Here is an 18,668-nt window from a genome sequence, read left to right as displayed (position 1 = left end):
CAGAAATCGACCAGAGCATGACGTAGCATGCACATTAACCCACCCATCATTGAACATTTGTAGCCACTTTTCAGATTTTACTGTCACTCATAGCATTACCACCGTTAACTTCACAAATGTGACAGTGAATTACTGTCAAGTCTTTTGCACTCAAGAATTTAATAGCAGTTGTATCTCGTAATTGGTGAGCGTCTCAATTTTCTTAAACATTATAAACGTCTACAGGTCAGCACACAGACAGATGAAATGGCATCTAAATGCTAATCTAAAAGCATGCTGGGAGCAGACGTGCATATACACTGTGCTGATTGCATATCATTCTCATTCTCATTTGTAAAATTATTTGCATATCTAATTGCTGTAATAATATTCCTCCTTCTTTTTTCAGATCTGAAGCCTGTTGGTGTCCAAACAGATCATGAGCAGCCTTCATCTGGGGAAAGTTCCAACAACAGTAAACAAGAAATAAGAGTTGATGAATCAACAATTACTAATAAAGAAGATTCCCAGAGCTTAAAAACAATTTCAAAAGCTGATCCAATCATAACTTCCAAAGTAGATGAAGAAAGCCCTGAATCCAAATGCAAGGAGAGTAGAAAAAGTTCTTTTGCAAGTGACAGCAAGTCAAGTTCTCTCACTAGTGAAAGCAAAGAAAGTAGGTCAAGTTCTGTTGCCAGCGAGAGTCCTCTTGGTAGCATTTCCTCCACACCACGTAATCGGAAAAAGCTAGAAAATTTTGCACTAGGCTGCTACAAAAAAGAAGATAATGTTGACATATACAGTTTACCCTCTCCTGAATCAGAAAACAAGCCACAAGAAAAAAGTCAGTCACAAATAAATCCAGTTGATTTGAAAAAGGAACTTGAAATTCCAGTAAGGAGAGTCAAAAATCAACCCGATGTGAAGATAGTTTCTTTTAAAGAACAGAAAGAACAAAATGAAGAATATTTGCAGCAAAGCAGCAGTGGTAGAGTACTGGAAAAATGTGCTCAACTAAGCAGCATAAGTACTCTGCCTTTGACTGGAAGATCTGCCTCATTGTTTAATCTTACTCCACAGAAAAAAATTGAGGCTTCAGTGAAAGAACAAACACTTAATGAAGAAGTGATGAATGAAGGCATGAAAAGAGCTCAATCTGATCAAAATTTTGCTACTGACTTGGAAGTTGCTGATATTAAGACTAATTTACTTCAAGAGCAGAAACGTCTTCAAGATGAATATAAACGGTTACAAGAGCAGTTCATGTCATGGCAAAAACAACTCCTTTATAATCAAAATGTGCTACAAACTGAAAAAATTGTCCCTCAGATGGATTTCCCAGCATTTGAAAGCTTAGGTAATTTGGAAATGAGCTCAATAAAGGCCAACAGTGAAAAGCAAGTTTATCAAAGTGAAGTAGAAAAAAATAGGTTTGATGAATTGAAAACAAGGTCTTTACCAAGACCTAAAACTAAGCCTTTATCTTTAAAAGAAGCTGCAAGACCCAAAACACCTCCAATCCCTCAATCTCCTACTGAAACTGCAGTTGTTGATATTGATATTAGTGTATCAGAGACTGCCAAGAGGCCTGAATCTTTACATTCACATTCTGTGAACACGCAGGTAAATGTTGATCTGAAGGATAAAGTTGTTCAGGTACCACCTCCTCAGGATAAAGTTGTCCAGGTACCTTCTCCTCAGGACAAAGTTACTTCCTCTACCCAAGTACCATCTCCAGAAAATGTGGATGGAAAAGAAGATGTCTCTGCACAGACAAGTATAAAGGGCCAAGAGTCCTCACCAGAAATCAGTAGTTACTCACCTTCAACGCCTTCGCCAGATAATGAGAGTAGCAAGTCGCAGACACTTCCTCGACCAAAACCTAAGCCTATTAGTGCCTTTCAACCTTCACAGACTATGACTCTGAACAGAAGCACGCAACCCAAGTCTCAGGTTGTGTCCGTCACTATTGGTTCTTGGCAGCAACGTAACTCAGAAAAACCAGATATTGAACCTTATAGTGTAGCTTCATCGAGGTCAAAATTCCAGAGTTTAGAAAGCATTCCACAGAATTCTAATAAGCTGATTCCTAATACAATAGAAAAAAGAAAACTACCACCAGTGCCCACTGAAAGTGTAAATATTGACAATGAATCAGTTCCACTTGTACATAAACCTGTGGAACCAGTGTCTGATAATGCAGTAATTTCTAAATCCATAAAAGAACATGCTAATGTTCCAAGCAAAACAAAAGACAAAGTTCAAGAAGAACACAAAAGTACTGTTATATCACAGGAAAAATCTAAAATAAGTAATGCTCCTAGGCCTCCAAAATTGGTTCCAAAACAAAGCGAAACTGAGACTCAAAAGCAAAAGAATGAAATTAAGTTTGCTTCTAAAGATCCTTCTGCTATGTTTAAGTCATCAAAACCTTTTGTAAAGTTATCTAGTATGAAAGATGAAACCCATACAACTTCTATAATAGGACTGAAAAAATGGCCTCTCTCAGAGGGTAACAGTATTACTGATGGGCGGCAGACAATTTTAGAGGATTTAAGAGCAAATTCTAAAAGACCAGGAGGATATGTTCAGGATAAAATTCGAAGAGCCGAAGTTGATCTTCGGAAGCCAAAATCGTCAAAGACTGAATCTGTTACCATTCGAAATTCGAAAGATTCGGATGTTGAACCTTCTAAACTTCATATCACTAAAGTTAATGTTAATAATACAAATAGTGGTGTGAACTCAAATACTGTTGTTAAAAATGTGAGCAGTACCACTAATACAGTCACTCCTGTGAATCTTCCAGTGCAGAAAAGTACTGCATCTAATGCAGTCACATCTGTAACCGCTACAACCAGCAGACATTGGAGCAACACTATTCCAAAATCACAGTCACTAAATTCAGAATTAATGTCAGTTTTTTCTAAAAAAGCTTCCAAAAATTTATATAGTGAAATTAATAAACAAAATATTGCACCAAAGCATGCAAGTACTGCATCAGAAACTGTGACCGTTAATGGTTCTTCACCTGCACCCCCTCCCCCACCTCAGCCGTCTCTTTTTACAATGCCTGTCATACCCCCAGCTGAACAAATTCCTGTTTCCAGTCAACTTTTAATGGCAAGAGGTACAAAGACTTTGCCTGTAACAAAAAAAGAATCTAAGAAAAGTCCATCAAAACCTTCACAATCTTCTGATCCTAGGGAAGAGCTTATGCTGGAGATACGAGGTTTTGGTGGAAAGCAAGCCCTGCGTAAGGTAATATATGTTTTTCATTGAGTAGTTTAATTTTGCAGAAATGTGTAATGCATTCCAAAATAAGGCATACTGTATTTATCATGTTTACATTGTATTATGGTGTTGAAAAATCTTAATTTTTTTACTCTTAAAGACTAATTTTCTGTGGCCAAATATTTTGTCATTTTTTAAAATGAGGTCAGCAAGTATTTATTAAAAACCTATGGGTTTTAATAATGGGTCTGAATGAGTTTGTCTATGTCTTCTATAGGTCTGAATGTAAGTTTGGGAACATCTGCTTTGTACAGCTACTGACAACACTGGTATTCATAGGAACAGCTTGCTTCACATGTAATTATTCTGTTCATAAATTAGCACATTGTATTTTGAGAATGTTCCTAAAAGCCATAGCAGTTTGAAAATAGTGAGGGGCAATTAAAATATTCATAAAATAGGGTATAAAAAAAATGCTAGCTGCTAACTTTATTTTTTTTTATTATTATTTTGAGTGTAATCTTCTGTGGCAATACATTTTTTTCTCAGCATTTTTATTGCATATTTAACTCCATAAAAAAAATCTTTATACTCTAAAAGCCATTCATCAACAGCTTTCATAACATTGTCACATAAAAAACACATCCTGTGATGGATTTTTCGTCTGATTTTCAAACAGAAAAAGTCTTAAATCAAGATCTAGTGAATGTGAAGAAATACTTGAAAAACCTTCAACAGATGCTGCATCTGTTACTTTGGCTGATATGTATGACTGTGTTGTCAGAGCAGTAAAGAATTAATTATTGACAGGTTTTTCCCATCATTTACCCTTAATTATTCATGCAGTTATATCTTAATTTTAATCTTAATTAATAATCTTAATAATGTGCCTAATATACCTCTGTGATTTTTTACTATGCTGAAGGTAATCAATCATCAGCTCTCTTTTGGTATCTAAAACCAATAGGCAGTATACAATAGAAAAAGTTATATAGATACAGTTACAATATATTTTAGTATATTTTAATGCATGTGAAGGCCTATTCTTGAAGATACTTTAGTTACAAACATAATTATCCAAATAGTGGGAGCAATTGTAATCCAGCAAGTCTGGATCAAGCACAGGCTTCCACCTATAATCTACTAAATAAATAATTAAATCCTTCAGCTTAACTATTGAATAAAGGTCTGGTTATTGATTATCATGTTGGCACTAACAGTACTGATGTCTAGGATGCCAAAAGCACTGGAGTTGGGCTTATATGATACCCAGGTCTTGTTTGATTTCTGAACATTTGAATGAACATGTTGAGTTACTTGCATGAGTAGTAAAAAATAGAAGAAGAATTTTTAGCATTTTTATTGGCAAACTCTGGTTCCTGTTCCTCAAGTCTATCCAAATCTGCTTTTAAGTTCAAAGGAGGCCTTAGAGAGGTATTTTTTCTCTTACCTAAGCTGTGTCTAGTAGCATAAAACATCTAGGATTTTGACATTTATAAATTACCATGAGCATAACTCTTAAATCTGATGAATTAAATACATAATTACATTATCACCAGGCAAAAAAGATTTTAAATAGTGTTTTTGCCTTTCTTGCATACTCGCAAATCTTTCTTCTAAATTTTTAAAGACTTCTGTGTGTAATAATTATTATATTTGGGAATTTGGTTCTCAGCCCATAACAAAACATTAGTTGTGTTGGTGATAAATTTAATCTAGAAATAGGAGTGTTCCTATATTCCATTAACCCTACTATCCATCCACTTTTTGTGTTCTTCAGGAGCTTTCTTAAATATGGCTTTTGTAATTCCTGTTGCCATCCTTTTACTCTTAGGATATCGTGGGCTTACAAAGACTCTCCAAATTCCAATTCTCTGAAAAACTTGTATTCAAAGCTGCAAAATGTAACATAATCACTAACAATTACAAAAGGTACCATAAATGCAATTCTTTAATGGGCTATAAATTTTCATTGTTATTTTGTTCTTGAATTTCAATCCTGTTAAAATAAACAAATTAAACTAAATATTTGACATATCTATATTTCGTGACGTATGTGCCTATGTTTATGGCCTTTGTGGAATTGCATGTGACAGAAGTATCTGTTATTATTAGCTCTTTGAAATTTCTAATGAATTTCACATTTCATTATTATATACTCATACTTTTAGATGTATGTGGCCAGTACATTATGTCTCTTGCTCCGTTTCTAATTTTTTAGCGCCAAAATGTCATTTGTGAATTAAATAACATTTCTTAAAGATGGTGGTACTGCAATTTTGGAATCTTTAATAAGTGGAACCTTTTATAAGAAGTCCAGATTCTGTATGCAAGTCTTTAATTTTAAAGTATTGTTTTATGTTAGGGGTAATTTTTTTCGTATTATTAGATTAAACTTTCTCACAATATTCATAACTTTAATTTTAGCACAGAATCCAGATGAATGAGTAATCGTCTGAAACTTCTTTGTTAGTTATTGGAAGTTTAAAAGTGTATCCGAATGCACACAACATGTATTAGCCTTCCAGCATGTGCACATAGTATTTTTTACGACATCTCTTATTTTATCGTTTTGGGCATGAAAAATGACAAAAATGAGTGAATATTAATAATAAATTTGTTAAGAAATAAAAATTAACCTTATTATTGCAAAATATAAATGATATCACATTCAAATGATAGTAAATTATTTTTAAATGCTTATATTAATCAGGTGGAAAGGCAATGGTGTACTTCATTATAGAAAATTTTTAATTTATTACTTACTAACTATATTTTTAAAAATTCATATATATTCAAAGGCAAATACAGACAAATGAAAAAAGAGAATACACTCACCTTTGTAGGAAAAAAACGTTTAGTTTAGCATTACTTACTTCTGCAAGGAAATTTACTTCTTACTGATTACAAAAACTAATTTTAATTTAACTTCAATTGTAATATTTTTATTTATTTCTAAAAAATAGAAATAAAAGAAAATAAAGAATGGTAATTATAGAATAGATATGAGTAATAATATAAAAACAGAATTCTAAAGATATTTCTCAATGTTCCACAATATTTCTCAAACCACATGTTCCTCGTTTCGATGAGGATCGCTTTTTCATTTCATCATTAGGGGCAGCATAATTACTGCTTAAAAAGGTTGTGAAATGTCGGAAGGTAATGTTTGGATTTTGGCGTGTGAATGAAGATGCTCTTTCTTAAGACTAATAGATAAATTCTCCAGAAAGATCCTTCGGCATGATGCTGTATTAGTTGTCTTTTCAAGCATGTGCGAAACGTGGGCATTTATCCCAGCAATATTCAGGAGACTGAAAAATATAGCACAAGGCCACCTCCTTGTGATTCTGAAAACTGAATAGGTTGCACACAATTTATTGACGGTGTCTATTCCTCCTTTTGTAGCATTATAATTCATGATTATTTCAGGTTTCAATAAACCTATATATAAATGAAATTGTGGTAGTATCAATCATCATGCATAGTAGAAAGGAGAATTTCAGCTTTATTTCTACGAGGAATGTAAGAAACATGGACTTTGCCCAGCTAGAAACCAAATACTACTTTTGTACCATCCGTCTCTTATTTGGTGAAAATTCCTGTGGCATTTCCCTCTTATTTTTTTTTCCAGTGTTCCAACAAGAGTCAGTTTCTTTTACAGTAAATAATCTGCATGAGTTTTTAAGCAAAGAGATTAACCTTTTAACAACATAGGACTGCTTGAAACAGTATAACAGGTTTGAAAACAGATTGTGCTGCACAATAAATTTCAAGGTCAGATCTATAAAATGGTTTTGAATTGCACAAAGCATGTATTCTTTTTCCATACTTCAATGGTTTACTAGGTATGTACTAAATGTATTGACATTGGCCTTGAAAGGGATGCAGCATCTCATCAAAAGTGATAAATTCACCCAAAGTGTAGCAATCATTACGCTTTTCTAGAAATGATTCAAGGATATTCCGGATAGCTGCCAATTTGTCCGTTTTACATCTGTCCTGTCTTGTTGATTTATCATCAAATCAAAGACAACTTGTCAAAAATAAAATTCTTTTGTAGCTTATCACAACTCTTGTTATGTCAATTCCAGTGCCATCACTTGAGAACAATTCTTTTACATTTATAAAGTGTCTTTTTTTTATTCCTATCATATATAGCAATTTAAAGTATGCCATCATTTCTACTCTTGAGGTAACAGTGCAATCTCATTATTTGCCTTTTAGCAAACGTATATATTTATTTGTACATTCCAAAATTTCATCATATTTATGCCAATTATTTTCAATTTATATCGATTGTTTCAAGCATATTTATACCAATTATTTTCAAAAATGATCCTATTTCATTCTCTATATCCTTGGCAGGTAACACTTTCACAATATTCACAGTTTTCGTCTTTGAGCAGTTTGTATACTTCTGTTTTGCCACTTGGAAGATTTATCCTTACCAATATATCACTATCATTTCTTTTTCCTATATCATTATTATCATCAATCATTCACTACTGATATTATTTATTTCTATAATTTCCTCATTCAAATCGCTACTGTTCTCACATCCAAAGGTTTCCATATCTTCTTTTTCGTCAGATAATATTTGAAGAATGTGAGCAAAATCAGCTGATTGCACATATCTTTTTGCCATGAAAACCTATGTAAAATTATAGAATCAAATTTATACAAATTAAAATAATACATGCCAATTAATAACACAAAATTACAAATATTTGAGAAAAAATATATTTTCCAAATTTTGACCCATGACCATGCCCATGTTGTAACTTAAATAAAAGGTGCCACATAGCACAAAAGCCTAGTAAAGTGTCATACAACTTCCTGTTGGCACCTTCCATGATGTGGGGAAGGGTTGAAAGAAGGAATAGAAATGACCTTCAAAAGTCTCAGCTGCGATATGCAAAAAATGTGCATTAAAAACCGAATTTGTGATAAAATTTGTTCATGACGCTCATGCTGAAAGGTTAGCCATCAGGCTACCTAACTGTTACATGTATTCAAATTCAGCTGCACATATTCTAAAGGAATTAGTTTTAAATGTCCCAGTGGCACATAAAACAGGTGGACAAATGTGGACCTTATGTATCGAAAATAAACTGTTGTCTAAAAAACAGATATAAATATAATTTGGTTTACAAATATGTATTGCATGATGTTAGGGAACATTTACTTGTTAATTAAAAAAATAAAAGCGGCCATAAACAACTTTTGTTAATGTGGTAGCGCTTGATGTATTAACAGTACATTTTAACATAAGTGTATCATCAGTTACTTTGTCTTTGAGATAGGCTTTTGAATATTTATGTTACAAGGTACATCTTATTTCCTTATATGTCAAATTATTTCTTCAGTAATTTCAATAGCATTCTTTGTAATCTTAATTAAATATTACATAATAATTTATTCACAATCCTAGTTGCTTGCTTACACTTGGATATGTATATAATTTAACATACATGAAGTTGTATTTCTGGTAAGCATCCCTTCCCAAAAAAAAGCATTTCTTTCTCTATCTGAGCATAATTTTTTTCAGTCTCTGTGAAAGATTGATACGACGCAGAGATTCATTTGAGATGCATACGACGTAGATTGAGCTTCTTGAATGACAGAAGTTCCCTAGTCCATCTTTTGAACTTTCACATTATAAGTTGGAAGTTTGTTTAGAACTGCTAAATATTTTTACAGTGGTTAATGAATTAAATGTGTAGTTTAAAAGCATTTTCATGTTCTTCAGATCAATTAAATTACACGTTGTCTTTTAAAAGATTCCTTTTGGAAAAAGCAATAGTGAACATGTGAGGCATGAATTTGCTATACATAATTCACTATACATAAAAATCTTTTTATACCTTCTTTATCAGTAGGAGTTTTCATATCAATGATTGTCCTCGCATGCTGTGGATCTGCCTAAATCCATTTTGTGGGTATTATCTATCCTACATATTTAAAATTAATATAAGTCTCTTCCTTTTCAGAGATTATGCTATTCTTTATGACAATTAAATCACCAAAATATTTCTCTATCATCTCTGCATCATCAACCTAATGTGAATTTCTCCGTTCGGTTTCCCAAGCATTACCAAACTGTTGACCAAATTTGTTGGCATACTAAATTTTCCAAACAAATTCCATGGGTTCCAAATTATCCAATGTTATGTTAAGATTGTTCAATTTATCATGGAGGATTAACTACAGGCTAAGTTTCAGGATTCAACTCAGTGTGATATGGATGACCAGAAAAGCTTACCTAAACCCTAATAGTTTCACCATATGAAATAACAATATTATCTTTACTAATTGAATGTATCTACTCGGTTTTCCATACCAAATTTAGTCTTGGACATGGAATGTTACTAAAATCATTAACACTACAATTCAATAATACTTCACCACCTGGTTGTAATTAAAAATTGCAGTTTGATAATAATGTTACATCATTCTTAACAGATGATTTGGTGAGAGTTGGGCACATAGCTAGAACCTTGCTACCCTCTTAATGCATATCAAAAAGTTTTATAAAATGTTGAAATAATGTAGAGGGAAATAAATGAAAACTCTTTTTTTTATTTTTTAATTACATTTTTAATTCCAATATTCTTTCTGTTAGCAAAATTGTTAATGACAATCTAGAAGTGTTTTTCATTTCTTTGGTTGCTATTATATAAACTGTATTATAAAATTTCTTAAATTCAAAGAGCTCATTTTTAGACTTTTAACACTTTTAATTCTTTTTAATTATGAGGGTGAATCAAATATAAATGAGCCTTTTGTTTAAACAAAATTTATTTTATAGGAAACATTATTTTTCCAAATTTCCGTTCTCATAGAATTAAGTTGGATGGGTATCTAACCAGTTGCGCATGAATGTTTCTACTTGATTTTTGGACTCGAATGGCTTGTCTGCAAGTGCTTCTTTGAGGTGTCCATGTGAAAATCGCATGGCGATAAATGTAGGCTGTAAGGTGAATGATCAAGCATTTTCATGAGTTTCTGCTGTGTTGCAATTTCTGTGTGGGGCGTGGCATTGTCGTGGAGGATCAACACTTCACAGATGGGACAATCTCAGTCTTTTGCATCAAGACTGAAGGCTAACTTGATCCAAGAGACCACAGTATTAGGATGCATTGATGGTCAGACATCTGTGTAAGAAATCCACCATTAGGACCTCCTTTCAGTCCAAAAAAGTGGTGGCCAACACTTTTCCTGCAGACAGTCGAGTTTTGGCTTTCACAGGGTTTCTCACCCTTCGTTCTCCAATCCATGCTTGCATGCTTTGATTGAGGGCTGTAATGACGCACCTATGTCTCGTCACAGGTGGCGATTTTATGCAAAAAAGCTTCCCCTTCGTCAAAACGGGTTTCAAGCAATTGAGAAACGCGAACTCGTGCAGCTTTTTTTATCAACATTCAAAAACTTCAGAAACCAATGAGCTGATATTTTTCTGAAGCCAAACTGCTTTCTGATGATTGATTGAACACTTCCATAGCTGACACCAAGTTCTTCTGAAATTTGAAGCGCTGTGCAGCGTAGATCCCATTCAGTAAGCTCATAAACACGTGTAGCGTTTTCATTAGTCATACTGGTGTGGGGACGACAGGGAAGACCTTTATTTGTAGCACATTCATAGCCTTGCTTGAACTCATTGCACCAAACCTTCACTCTTCTCCGTGAAAGGGTAGCTTCCCCACGAAGCAAGTAGTTTTGACGCCGACGGTTCAACGGCAACATTTGGACGCCAGGGCAGTTCGACGTCATATTTTGTTTCGTATTTTTATTTATTTTTAGAATAAATATGAAGTAATATAAATAAGTAATATGACTGATTTTTATTTATTGAATTAGCGATTGTTTGCATACATATTTGAAATATATGTGTGTATATGTGTGAAAGTGTTCTAGATTTTTGTTTGTATCCCAGATTAGTGAGAAGCCCCCTCACCAATGTCAAGGCCCCGGGACATGAGGCAGGGTTTTTTTTTTTTATTATTATTAATTTTTTCACAAAACAGCATCAAAAAGGCAAAATACACAAATGGTAAATAAACATATGGTTACAAAGTAGTTATATTGCAGACAAATATAATTACAGATAAATAAGATTACACATAAATAAGATTAGAGAGAAATAAGATTACATCACAGAACTGTTATTATATTAATCCATTGCAAAATTATGTGCCACACCTTTCAGGTATTCCCTTATTTCTTGATTTTCAAAATCTTCAACTATTACTTTAATTTTCATATCAGCTCACAGATACCTATTCTGCTTGTGCGGCGATTCATCTCCACGTACAAATAGTTCATAACATTGATCAATTGATTTTTGAGCACGCTCGAGACCATCTATGAATTCCCATAATGTGTGGTGTAAAACACCAAATTATGATAACATCAAATTTATTTGAATGATGATTCAAACTTATTCTAAAAATAAATAAAAATACGAAAAGTATGGCATCTAACAAAAGCAGAAAAGTATGGCATCGAACTGACCCCACGTCAAAACGACCTTGTGTCGAATTGAGTACGCGTCGAAACGCTGGCATCAAACCGTTGGCGTCAAACTGACCTGTACCAGCTTTCCCAAACTGAGCATGCAGTCTGTGGCACTCTTAAGCTTCAGCACATTTTGACGGATGAGGAACCTTTATAATTATGTGTTGCTCAATAGGGACGGGCACATTCCTCGTAAGGACTACTAAATAAAGCACGGAACAAGCCGGCTTTTGTGGTACCTTTACTCTTGCAGCTTTTTTATCATCATTAGGCAACTCCACCTAACATTTTCAACTGCTCAAACATATACAAATACCCATCCTGACACTCAGCCAATAAAGGCTTGTTCATATTTGATTGCCCTACGTATTAATATTTAAAAAAAAATTATTCTCACAAAAAGTAAGTTACAGCAATTCTGAAGAAAATTCACAATTAGTAGTTGTTCGCGCCTTATGTAAATTTTGATTTGTTCCCTGCAAGAGGGCGCCTGCGAGCGCCTAACTACTTGTATATCTATTGTACGAACTTGTTCTTCACACAGTCTAATAAACGCAGTAACGAACGTTTGTGTCTACTTTCCATCCGCTAACATGGTCCGTCGTGAGCCAGCGCATTTCTTTGGATGATGTGTCAAGACAATTTTAATGTTCTGGTATAGGAGGACATTTCGTGCAAGGAAAACGGATTTATATTTTGTCTGGATTGTGAAAACAGCGGCAGGAATATGGAGTCGATTTTAAGGCAAAGGCGAATTATTAAGGGTAAGTTGACTCGTTTAATTTCCCAAGTAAATTGTTTACAAAATCTAGAAAATTCTTTTTCTGCCATTGAAGTATACGAAAATGATGTTGGTGTATTAGGTGTTGAAGTGAACTGTTTAAACAATAACATTCTTGGTACTTGTTCTGACGCAGAGTTTGGTAAATATGAAATAGAAATGAATGAACTATTTTCCAAGCTGGATGCATTAAAAATTACTTTAAAGGAAGAATCAAGAAAACTTAGTAATTCAGGCAAAGATATAATAAATCCTAATGCAAACGGCTTGAAACTTCCTCGCGTGGAATTGCCAGTGTTTACTTCTAATTATGTTGACTGGATATCATTTAGGGATTTATTTCTTGCCAGTGTTGGAAATAATAGTACATTAAGTGACAGTCAAAAATTGCAATATCTTAAGCTTTCTGTGAAAGGTGAAGCTGCTGTTTTACTACAATCAGTTCAAATTTCAAACGCGAATTATGAAAAGGCATGGGAAGCGCTTACTGAACGTTATGAAAACGAAATGGAAATAATAAACGCAGCATTAAATAAATTAACTTCACAACCTGTTCTAAAACATGAATCTGCTTCAGGTTTGCGGAGATTAATTGATACAACACAACAGTGTATTGATACATTAAAAATCCTTAAACAGCCGGTAGAGAATTGGGATACTATGATTATTTTTCTGTTAAAAGGAAAACTTGATCATGAAACACTAAAAGAGTGGACGATGGAGCATTCGAACAAGAAAATTTCTTCTTTCGCTGAATTCAAGCGTTTTATTTTAAACAGAGCGAGTGCTATTGCCTCTTTGGCGAAGTGCCAGAGGGAGAAGGCAGTTTTGCCTTCTGAAATTAAAACTCGCGATTCAGGTAGCAGATATGCTTTTTCGTCCCAACTTGTGACTAATGTGTGCGTTCATTGTAAGAGTAATTCTCATTCTCAGTTATTTAAATGTGATAGTTTTTTAGAACTCCCTATCAAAGAAAAATGGGATATTATTAAAAGGAATAAGTTATGTGCTAATTGTTTGAAAGATAGTAAAATGCATCCCATTTTTAAATGTCGTGCAGGAATGTGTAAATATTGTTCAAAGCCACATAATACAGTGTTATGTTCGAAAAATTCAAATGATGAAAAATGTCATATACCCATGGAACACGGAACTTCTGCTATTAGTAGCAATAACGCCACTGTGCCTGTTGCGCAAGCAGTTTTATTGCCTACTGCGATTGTTTATGTTAAAGATATTAATGGCGATTTACAAAAATGCAGGATGCTAATTGATTCAGGTAGCCAGGGCTCATTTATTCGGGAGCACTGTGTAAATTTACTGCAGTTAAAGCGCACTAGTGCAAACATAAGTGTAAATGGCCTGAGCTCGCAAAAAATTGGAAAGGTTTCAGGTTCAGTTCAATTACAAGTAACATCTCCATTTTATAAAAACGCAAGCATTTCAGTTAATGCATTAATTATACCCAAGATCACGTGTGACCTCCCTCAATATCAAGTTGATAGATCTGTTTTGACATCTTTCAAACATTTGTGGTTGGCAGATACAAATTGTTTCCAGCCTGGCCCAATAGATATTCTTTTAGGCGCAGATTTATTTGTCGAGATAATGCTTCATGGACATTTAACTGTTCCGGGTCATTCGTTAACAGCCTTGGAATCAATATTCGGCTGGGTCATTATCGGAAAGACTAAAAGTCTATCGCAGACAATTGTATTGAATCATGCTAGTTGTACCAATGTTCAGCTCCAGCTTGAAAAATTTTGGAAATTGGAAGAAATTTCGGAGATAAAGCATTACACAGAAGAGGAAATTGAATGTGAAAATCATTTCAAGCGGAATTTTTCTCGTGATTCAACAGGTAGATTTGTTGTTAAGTTTCCATTTCGTAGATCGGGAAATGAACTTGGGTCATCAAGGGATGTTGCTGTACATCGTTTACAAAGCATTGAACGTCAATTTATTAAGAATAAATCTCTTTCCAGTCAATATCACAAATTTATGGAGGACTATCAACAACTTGGTCATATGGAATTGATTCCAGAAAATGAAATTGATGTTCCAGCTAATTCTAGTTTTTACCTTCCGCACCATTCAGTTCCGGATAAAAATGGTGATAAATTTTGAGTCGTATTTGATGGTTCTGCAAAATCTTCTAGCGGTATTTCTCTTAATGAGAAATTGATGGTTGGTCCACAGTTGCAGACTGATCTGACAACATTAATTATTCGTTTCAGAATTCACAGAATAGCTATAACTGCAGATATAGAGAAAATTTACAGACAAATTATACTAAAAGATGCAGACTTTCAGAGAATAGTCTGGCGTGATTCATTTTATAAACCAATTCAGGATTTTCGATTAACTAGGATTGCTTATGGTACTGTATCAGCTTCGTACCTTGCAGTAAGATGTTTACAGCAGTTAGCCATAGATGAAGCAACTAATTTTCCTTTGGCTTCCAAGACATGTCTTAGGGACTTCTACGTTGATGATTTGATGTCCGGAGCCAATTCAGTTACTGAAGCTATAGAATTACAAATGCAATTGAATCAGATGTTGTCACGTGCAGGATTTATTCTAAGAAAATGGGCTTCTAACAGCAAAGAAGTCTTGAATTCAATTAATCCAGATTTGTGCTTATCAAATGTTTCTTTGAACATAGACAATGATGATACTGTAAAAACGTTAGGTATCCTGTGGCATCCAGCTTCAGATATGTTTTTATTCAAAGTCAATTCATCATATCCTGAAGTCTTAACCAAACGAACATTACTTTCAATAATCGCAAAGACCTTTGACCCTCTTGGATGGTTGGCACCGATCGCGGTTCGGTATAAATTGATTATGCAAAGATTGTGGAAACATCAGTTTCAGTGGGATGAAAAGGTTCCTCCAGATATTGAATGTGAGTGGAAATGACTTACAGAAGATTTGTTATTTATTAAAAGTATCAAAATTTCACGATTCTTGTTGGTTGAAGCAGATAACCAGTTTCAACTGCACGGGTTTTGTGACGCCTCAGAGAAGGCCTACGCCACTGCAGTTTATTATCATTCTGTGTTAGATACTGGACAAATTAATGTTCAGTTAGTGATAGCCAAAACAAGAGTTGCACCACTAAAAACCATATCACTTTCCCGAATGGAACTTTGTGAAGCATTACTGTTGACTAAATTAATGGATTTCACCTGTAGGGCTTTAAATACTCCTATATCGCAAGTTTATTTTCATACTGATTCCACTATTGTATTAGCCTGGATAAGATCTCATGCAAGCCGATGGAAGACCTTCGTCGCCAACAGAGTAGCAAAAATCCAGACTTTATCCTCTCCTGTCCAGTGGCATCATGTGAGTGGAAATGCTAATCCTGCTGATCTTGCAACGCGTGGTGTGTCATCATCTGCACTGGTTACTTCATTGTGGTTACATGGTCCAGATTTATTGTATAATTTATTTCCTTTTCAGCAAGCATTATCTGCACCACTACTGAATGATTCTGTGCCAGAGCAAAGATGTGCTTTACAGTCTACAACTGCTGCCAGTCACTTGACAAACGCTCATGATTTATTTTATAAATATTCCTCTCTCACTAAACTTAAACGTGTTGTAGCATTATGTCTGAGGTTTGTAAATAACTGTAAAAATATTCAGAAGATCAGGTAAGTGGATTTCTAAAAACAAGTGAATTAACTAAAGCTATGCATGTGTTAATTAAATTAATGCAATATGTTGAATTTAAGAATGAAATTAACACTTTAGGCAGAAATCAATCATTATCTGGTACAAGCAAAATTTTATCTTTGAATCCATTTTTAGATAATTTAGGTATTCTCAGGGTGGGTGGTTGCTTGCGACATGCAAACCTTGTATATGGTTTTAGGCATCCAATTTTGCTTCCAAAGAAGCACATTTTAACTCATCTCATTGTTAGACATTACCATGAAAGACTTTTGCATGCAGGTCCACAACTTATGCAATCTTGCATTCAAGAACAATATTGGATCATAAATGGTAGAGCTGTTATCAGAGATTTAGTTAGGAAATGTATAAAGTGTTGCAAAATTAGAGCATCTGTCACTAATCAATTGATGAGCGATTTGCCGTCTAGTCGCGTTTCGCCTGCTCCTGCGTTTTTGCGCTGTGGAGTGGATTACGCAGGTCCTTTTCAAATTAAAGCAAATAAGGGTCGAGGCTCTAAGTCATTCAAGGCATATATAGCTCTATTTGTTTGTTTTACGACAAGAGCTATTCACCTAGAATTAGTGACTGATCTTTCAGCAGATGCTTTTATTGCAGCTCTTAAGAGGTTCATTTCCCACAGAGGCAAAAGCAGTGATATATATAGCGATTGTGGTTCCAATTTTGTTGGAGCAAAATGCAAACTGATGGAATTTGAAAGGCTTGCTAGGTCTGCAACTTATAACCAAAATGTTAGCAGATATTTGGTTGATAATGGCATTAAATGGCATCTAAACGTTCCAGGTGCGCCACATATGGGTGGACTCTGGGAAGCTGGCATAAAATCAACAAAATACCATTTAAAACGAGTAGTTGGTGAGGCGAGATTGACATATGAAGAATTTGAAACATTTCTCACACAAATAGAAGCTTGTCTTAATTCGCGACCTTTAACAAGTTTGTCTAATGATCCAAATGACTTGTCAGCATTAACGCCTGGTCATTTTCTTATTGGTAGATCATTAACAAGCATTCCTGAACCAAATTACATTGAAGTTTCCCATCTCACCAGATGGCAACATATTCAAAAAATGGTTCAACAATTTTGGAAACGTTGGCACAAAGAATATCTGTGTCGATTACAACAAAGACCAAAATGGCTTTTGCCAACTAAAAATCTTCAAGTTAATGATCTGTGTCTCATAAAGGAGGATAACTTACCTCCAACTAAATGGAAAATGGGTAGAATTACTCAGTTACATCCTGATCTTGATAATATTGTTAGGGTTTTGACTATTAAGACTTCAGATGGCATGGTTAAAAGAAATATTACAAAATTGTGTCTATTACCAATTTGAGTTTAATTTATATATTATAAATTAAGTATTATATCATAATTTTAATATTGTATTGTGTTTTAAATTTACTGAATTTTAACCACTAAATGTTGAAATAGTATTTCAAGGTGGGCGGCATGTTCGCGCCTTATGTAAATTTTGATTTGTTCCCTGCAAGAGGGCGCCTGCGAGCGCCTAACTACTTGTATATCTATTGTACGAACTTGTTCTTCACACAGTCTAATAAACGCAGTAACGAACGTTTGTGTCTATTAGACTGTGTGAAGAACAAGTTCGTACAATAGATATACAAGTAGTTAGGCGCTCGCAGGCGCCCTCTTGCAGGGAACAAATCAAAATTTACATAAGGCGCGAACATGCCGCCCACCTTGAAATACTATTTCAACATTTAGTGGTTAAAATTCAGCTAACAGTAGTATAATATTTACGACTGCATTTTTGAGATCATGTTTTGAAGAAATTACAAAATTCAATGTGACTGTCTTTCTACCTTGCTTTTACATCTTCCCAAGCAGTAACAAAAATAAAACTTAATGATGAAGTATTTCTGTCAAAATGGGGAAGATTTCTTCTTTATTTATGTCATTGGTATCATATTTTTGTTGATAGCATAGGAAGGACATTAAGTTGTTGAAATTATGTCATCATTTCTGCGAGTATTCTTCTAGTGTAGGAACTGTTCTTTCAATTCAGTTTCATACGACGATTCAGCAAGTCATGATTTTTTACCTCGGCAGTGACGAGATGAATAAAATGGCTGAATAGATGTAGTTTGACCTGGAGTCAGATCTTATTGTATGAGCTGATTACCATGTGGTTTGCTAATTGCATAATTTAGGATGTGTAACATTGTATTCACTCGTGTTTGATGTGAGTATAAGTAAGTGTTCCTTTTGTAATATTCATATGAGCTAATTTCGTGTTTCTAAGGCCTTTGAGGAGAACTTCATGAAGATATCCCTTCCTTTAGACATATCATAATTAGCTTTGCTATAATCCAGTGAATCCCAATCTTTGTCTTAACTATCCATATGACTAGCCCCTATAAAATCATGTTTCACATGAAAACACCACTCCCTAAAAAGTGCTCCTTCGGCTGGACAATTCTCTCATCCACT

At 34.3% G+C, this 18,668-nt stretch overlaps 1 protein-coding gene across 10 annotated transcripts in view; it reads left to right on the top strand.

Annotated features, from left to right (window-relative positions):
- LOC118205930 (uncharacterized) overlaps window positions 1-18,668 on the top strand; it is a 589,509-nt gene that overhangs the window by 558,795 nt on the left and 12,046 nt on the right. For all 10 annotated transcript variants that reach the window (XR_015039606.1, XR_015039604.1, XR_015039603.1 and 7 more), the window contains one exon: window positions 389-3,240. Coding sequence is in view for 2 of the 10 variants with exons in the window: in XM_085811268.1 (XP_085667394.1) it covers window positions 389-3,240 (2,852 nt within the window). In the remaining 8 variants the exon portion in view is untranslated. The remainder of the gene's footprint in view (window positions 1-388; window positions 3,241-18,668) is intronic.

This window comes from Stegodyphus dumicola, chromosome 2, assembly GCF_044657685.1.
Source record: "Stegodyphus dumicola isolate Sdum_Otavi_A_Nest chromosome 2, ASM4465768v1".
NCBI classification, from domain to species: domain Eukaryota; kingdom Metazoa; phylum Arthropoda; class Arachnida; order Araneae; family Eresidae; genus Stegodyphus; species Stegodyphus dumicola.
Note: the sequence above shows the minus strand (reverse complement) of the source record. Positions and strands in the feature narration are given on the sequence as shown.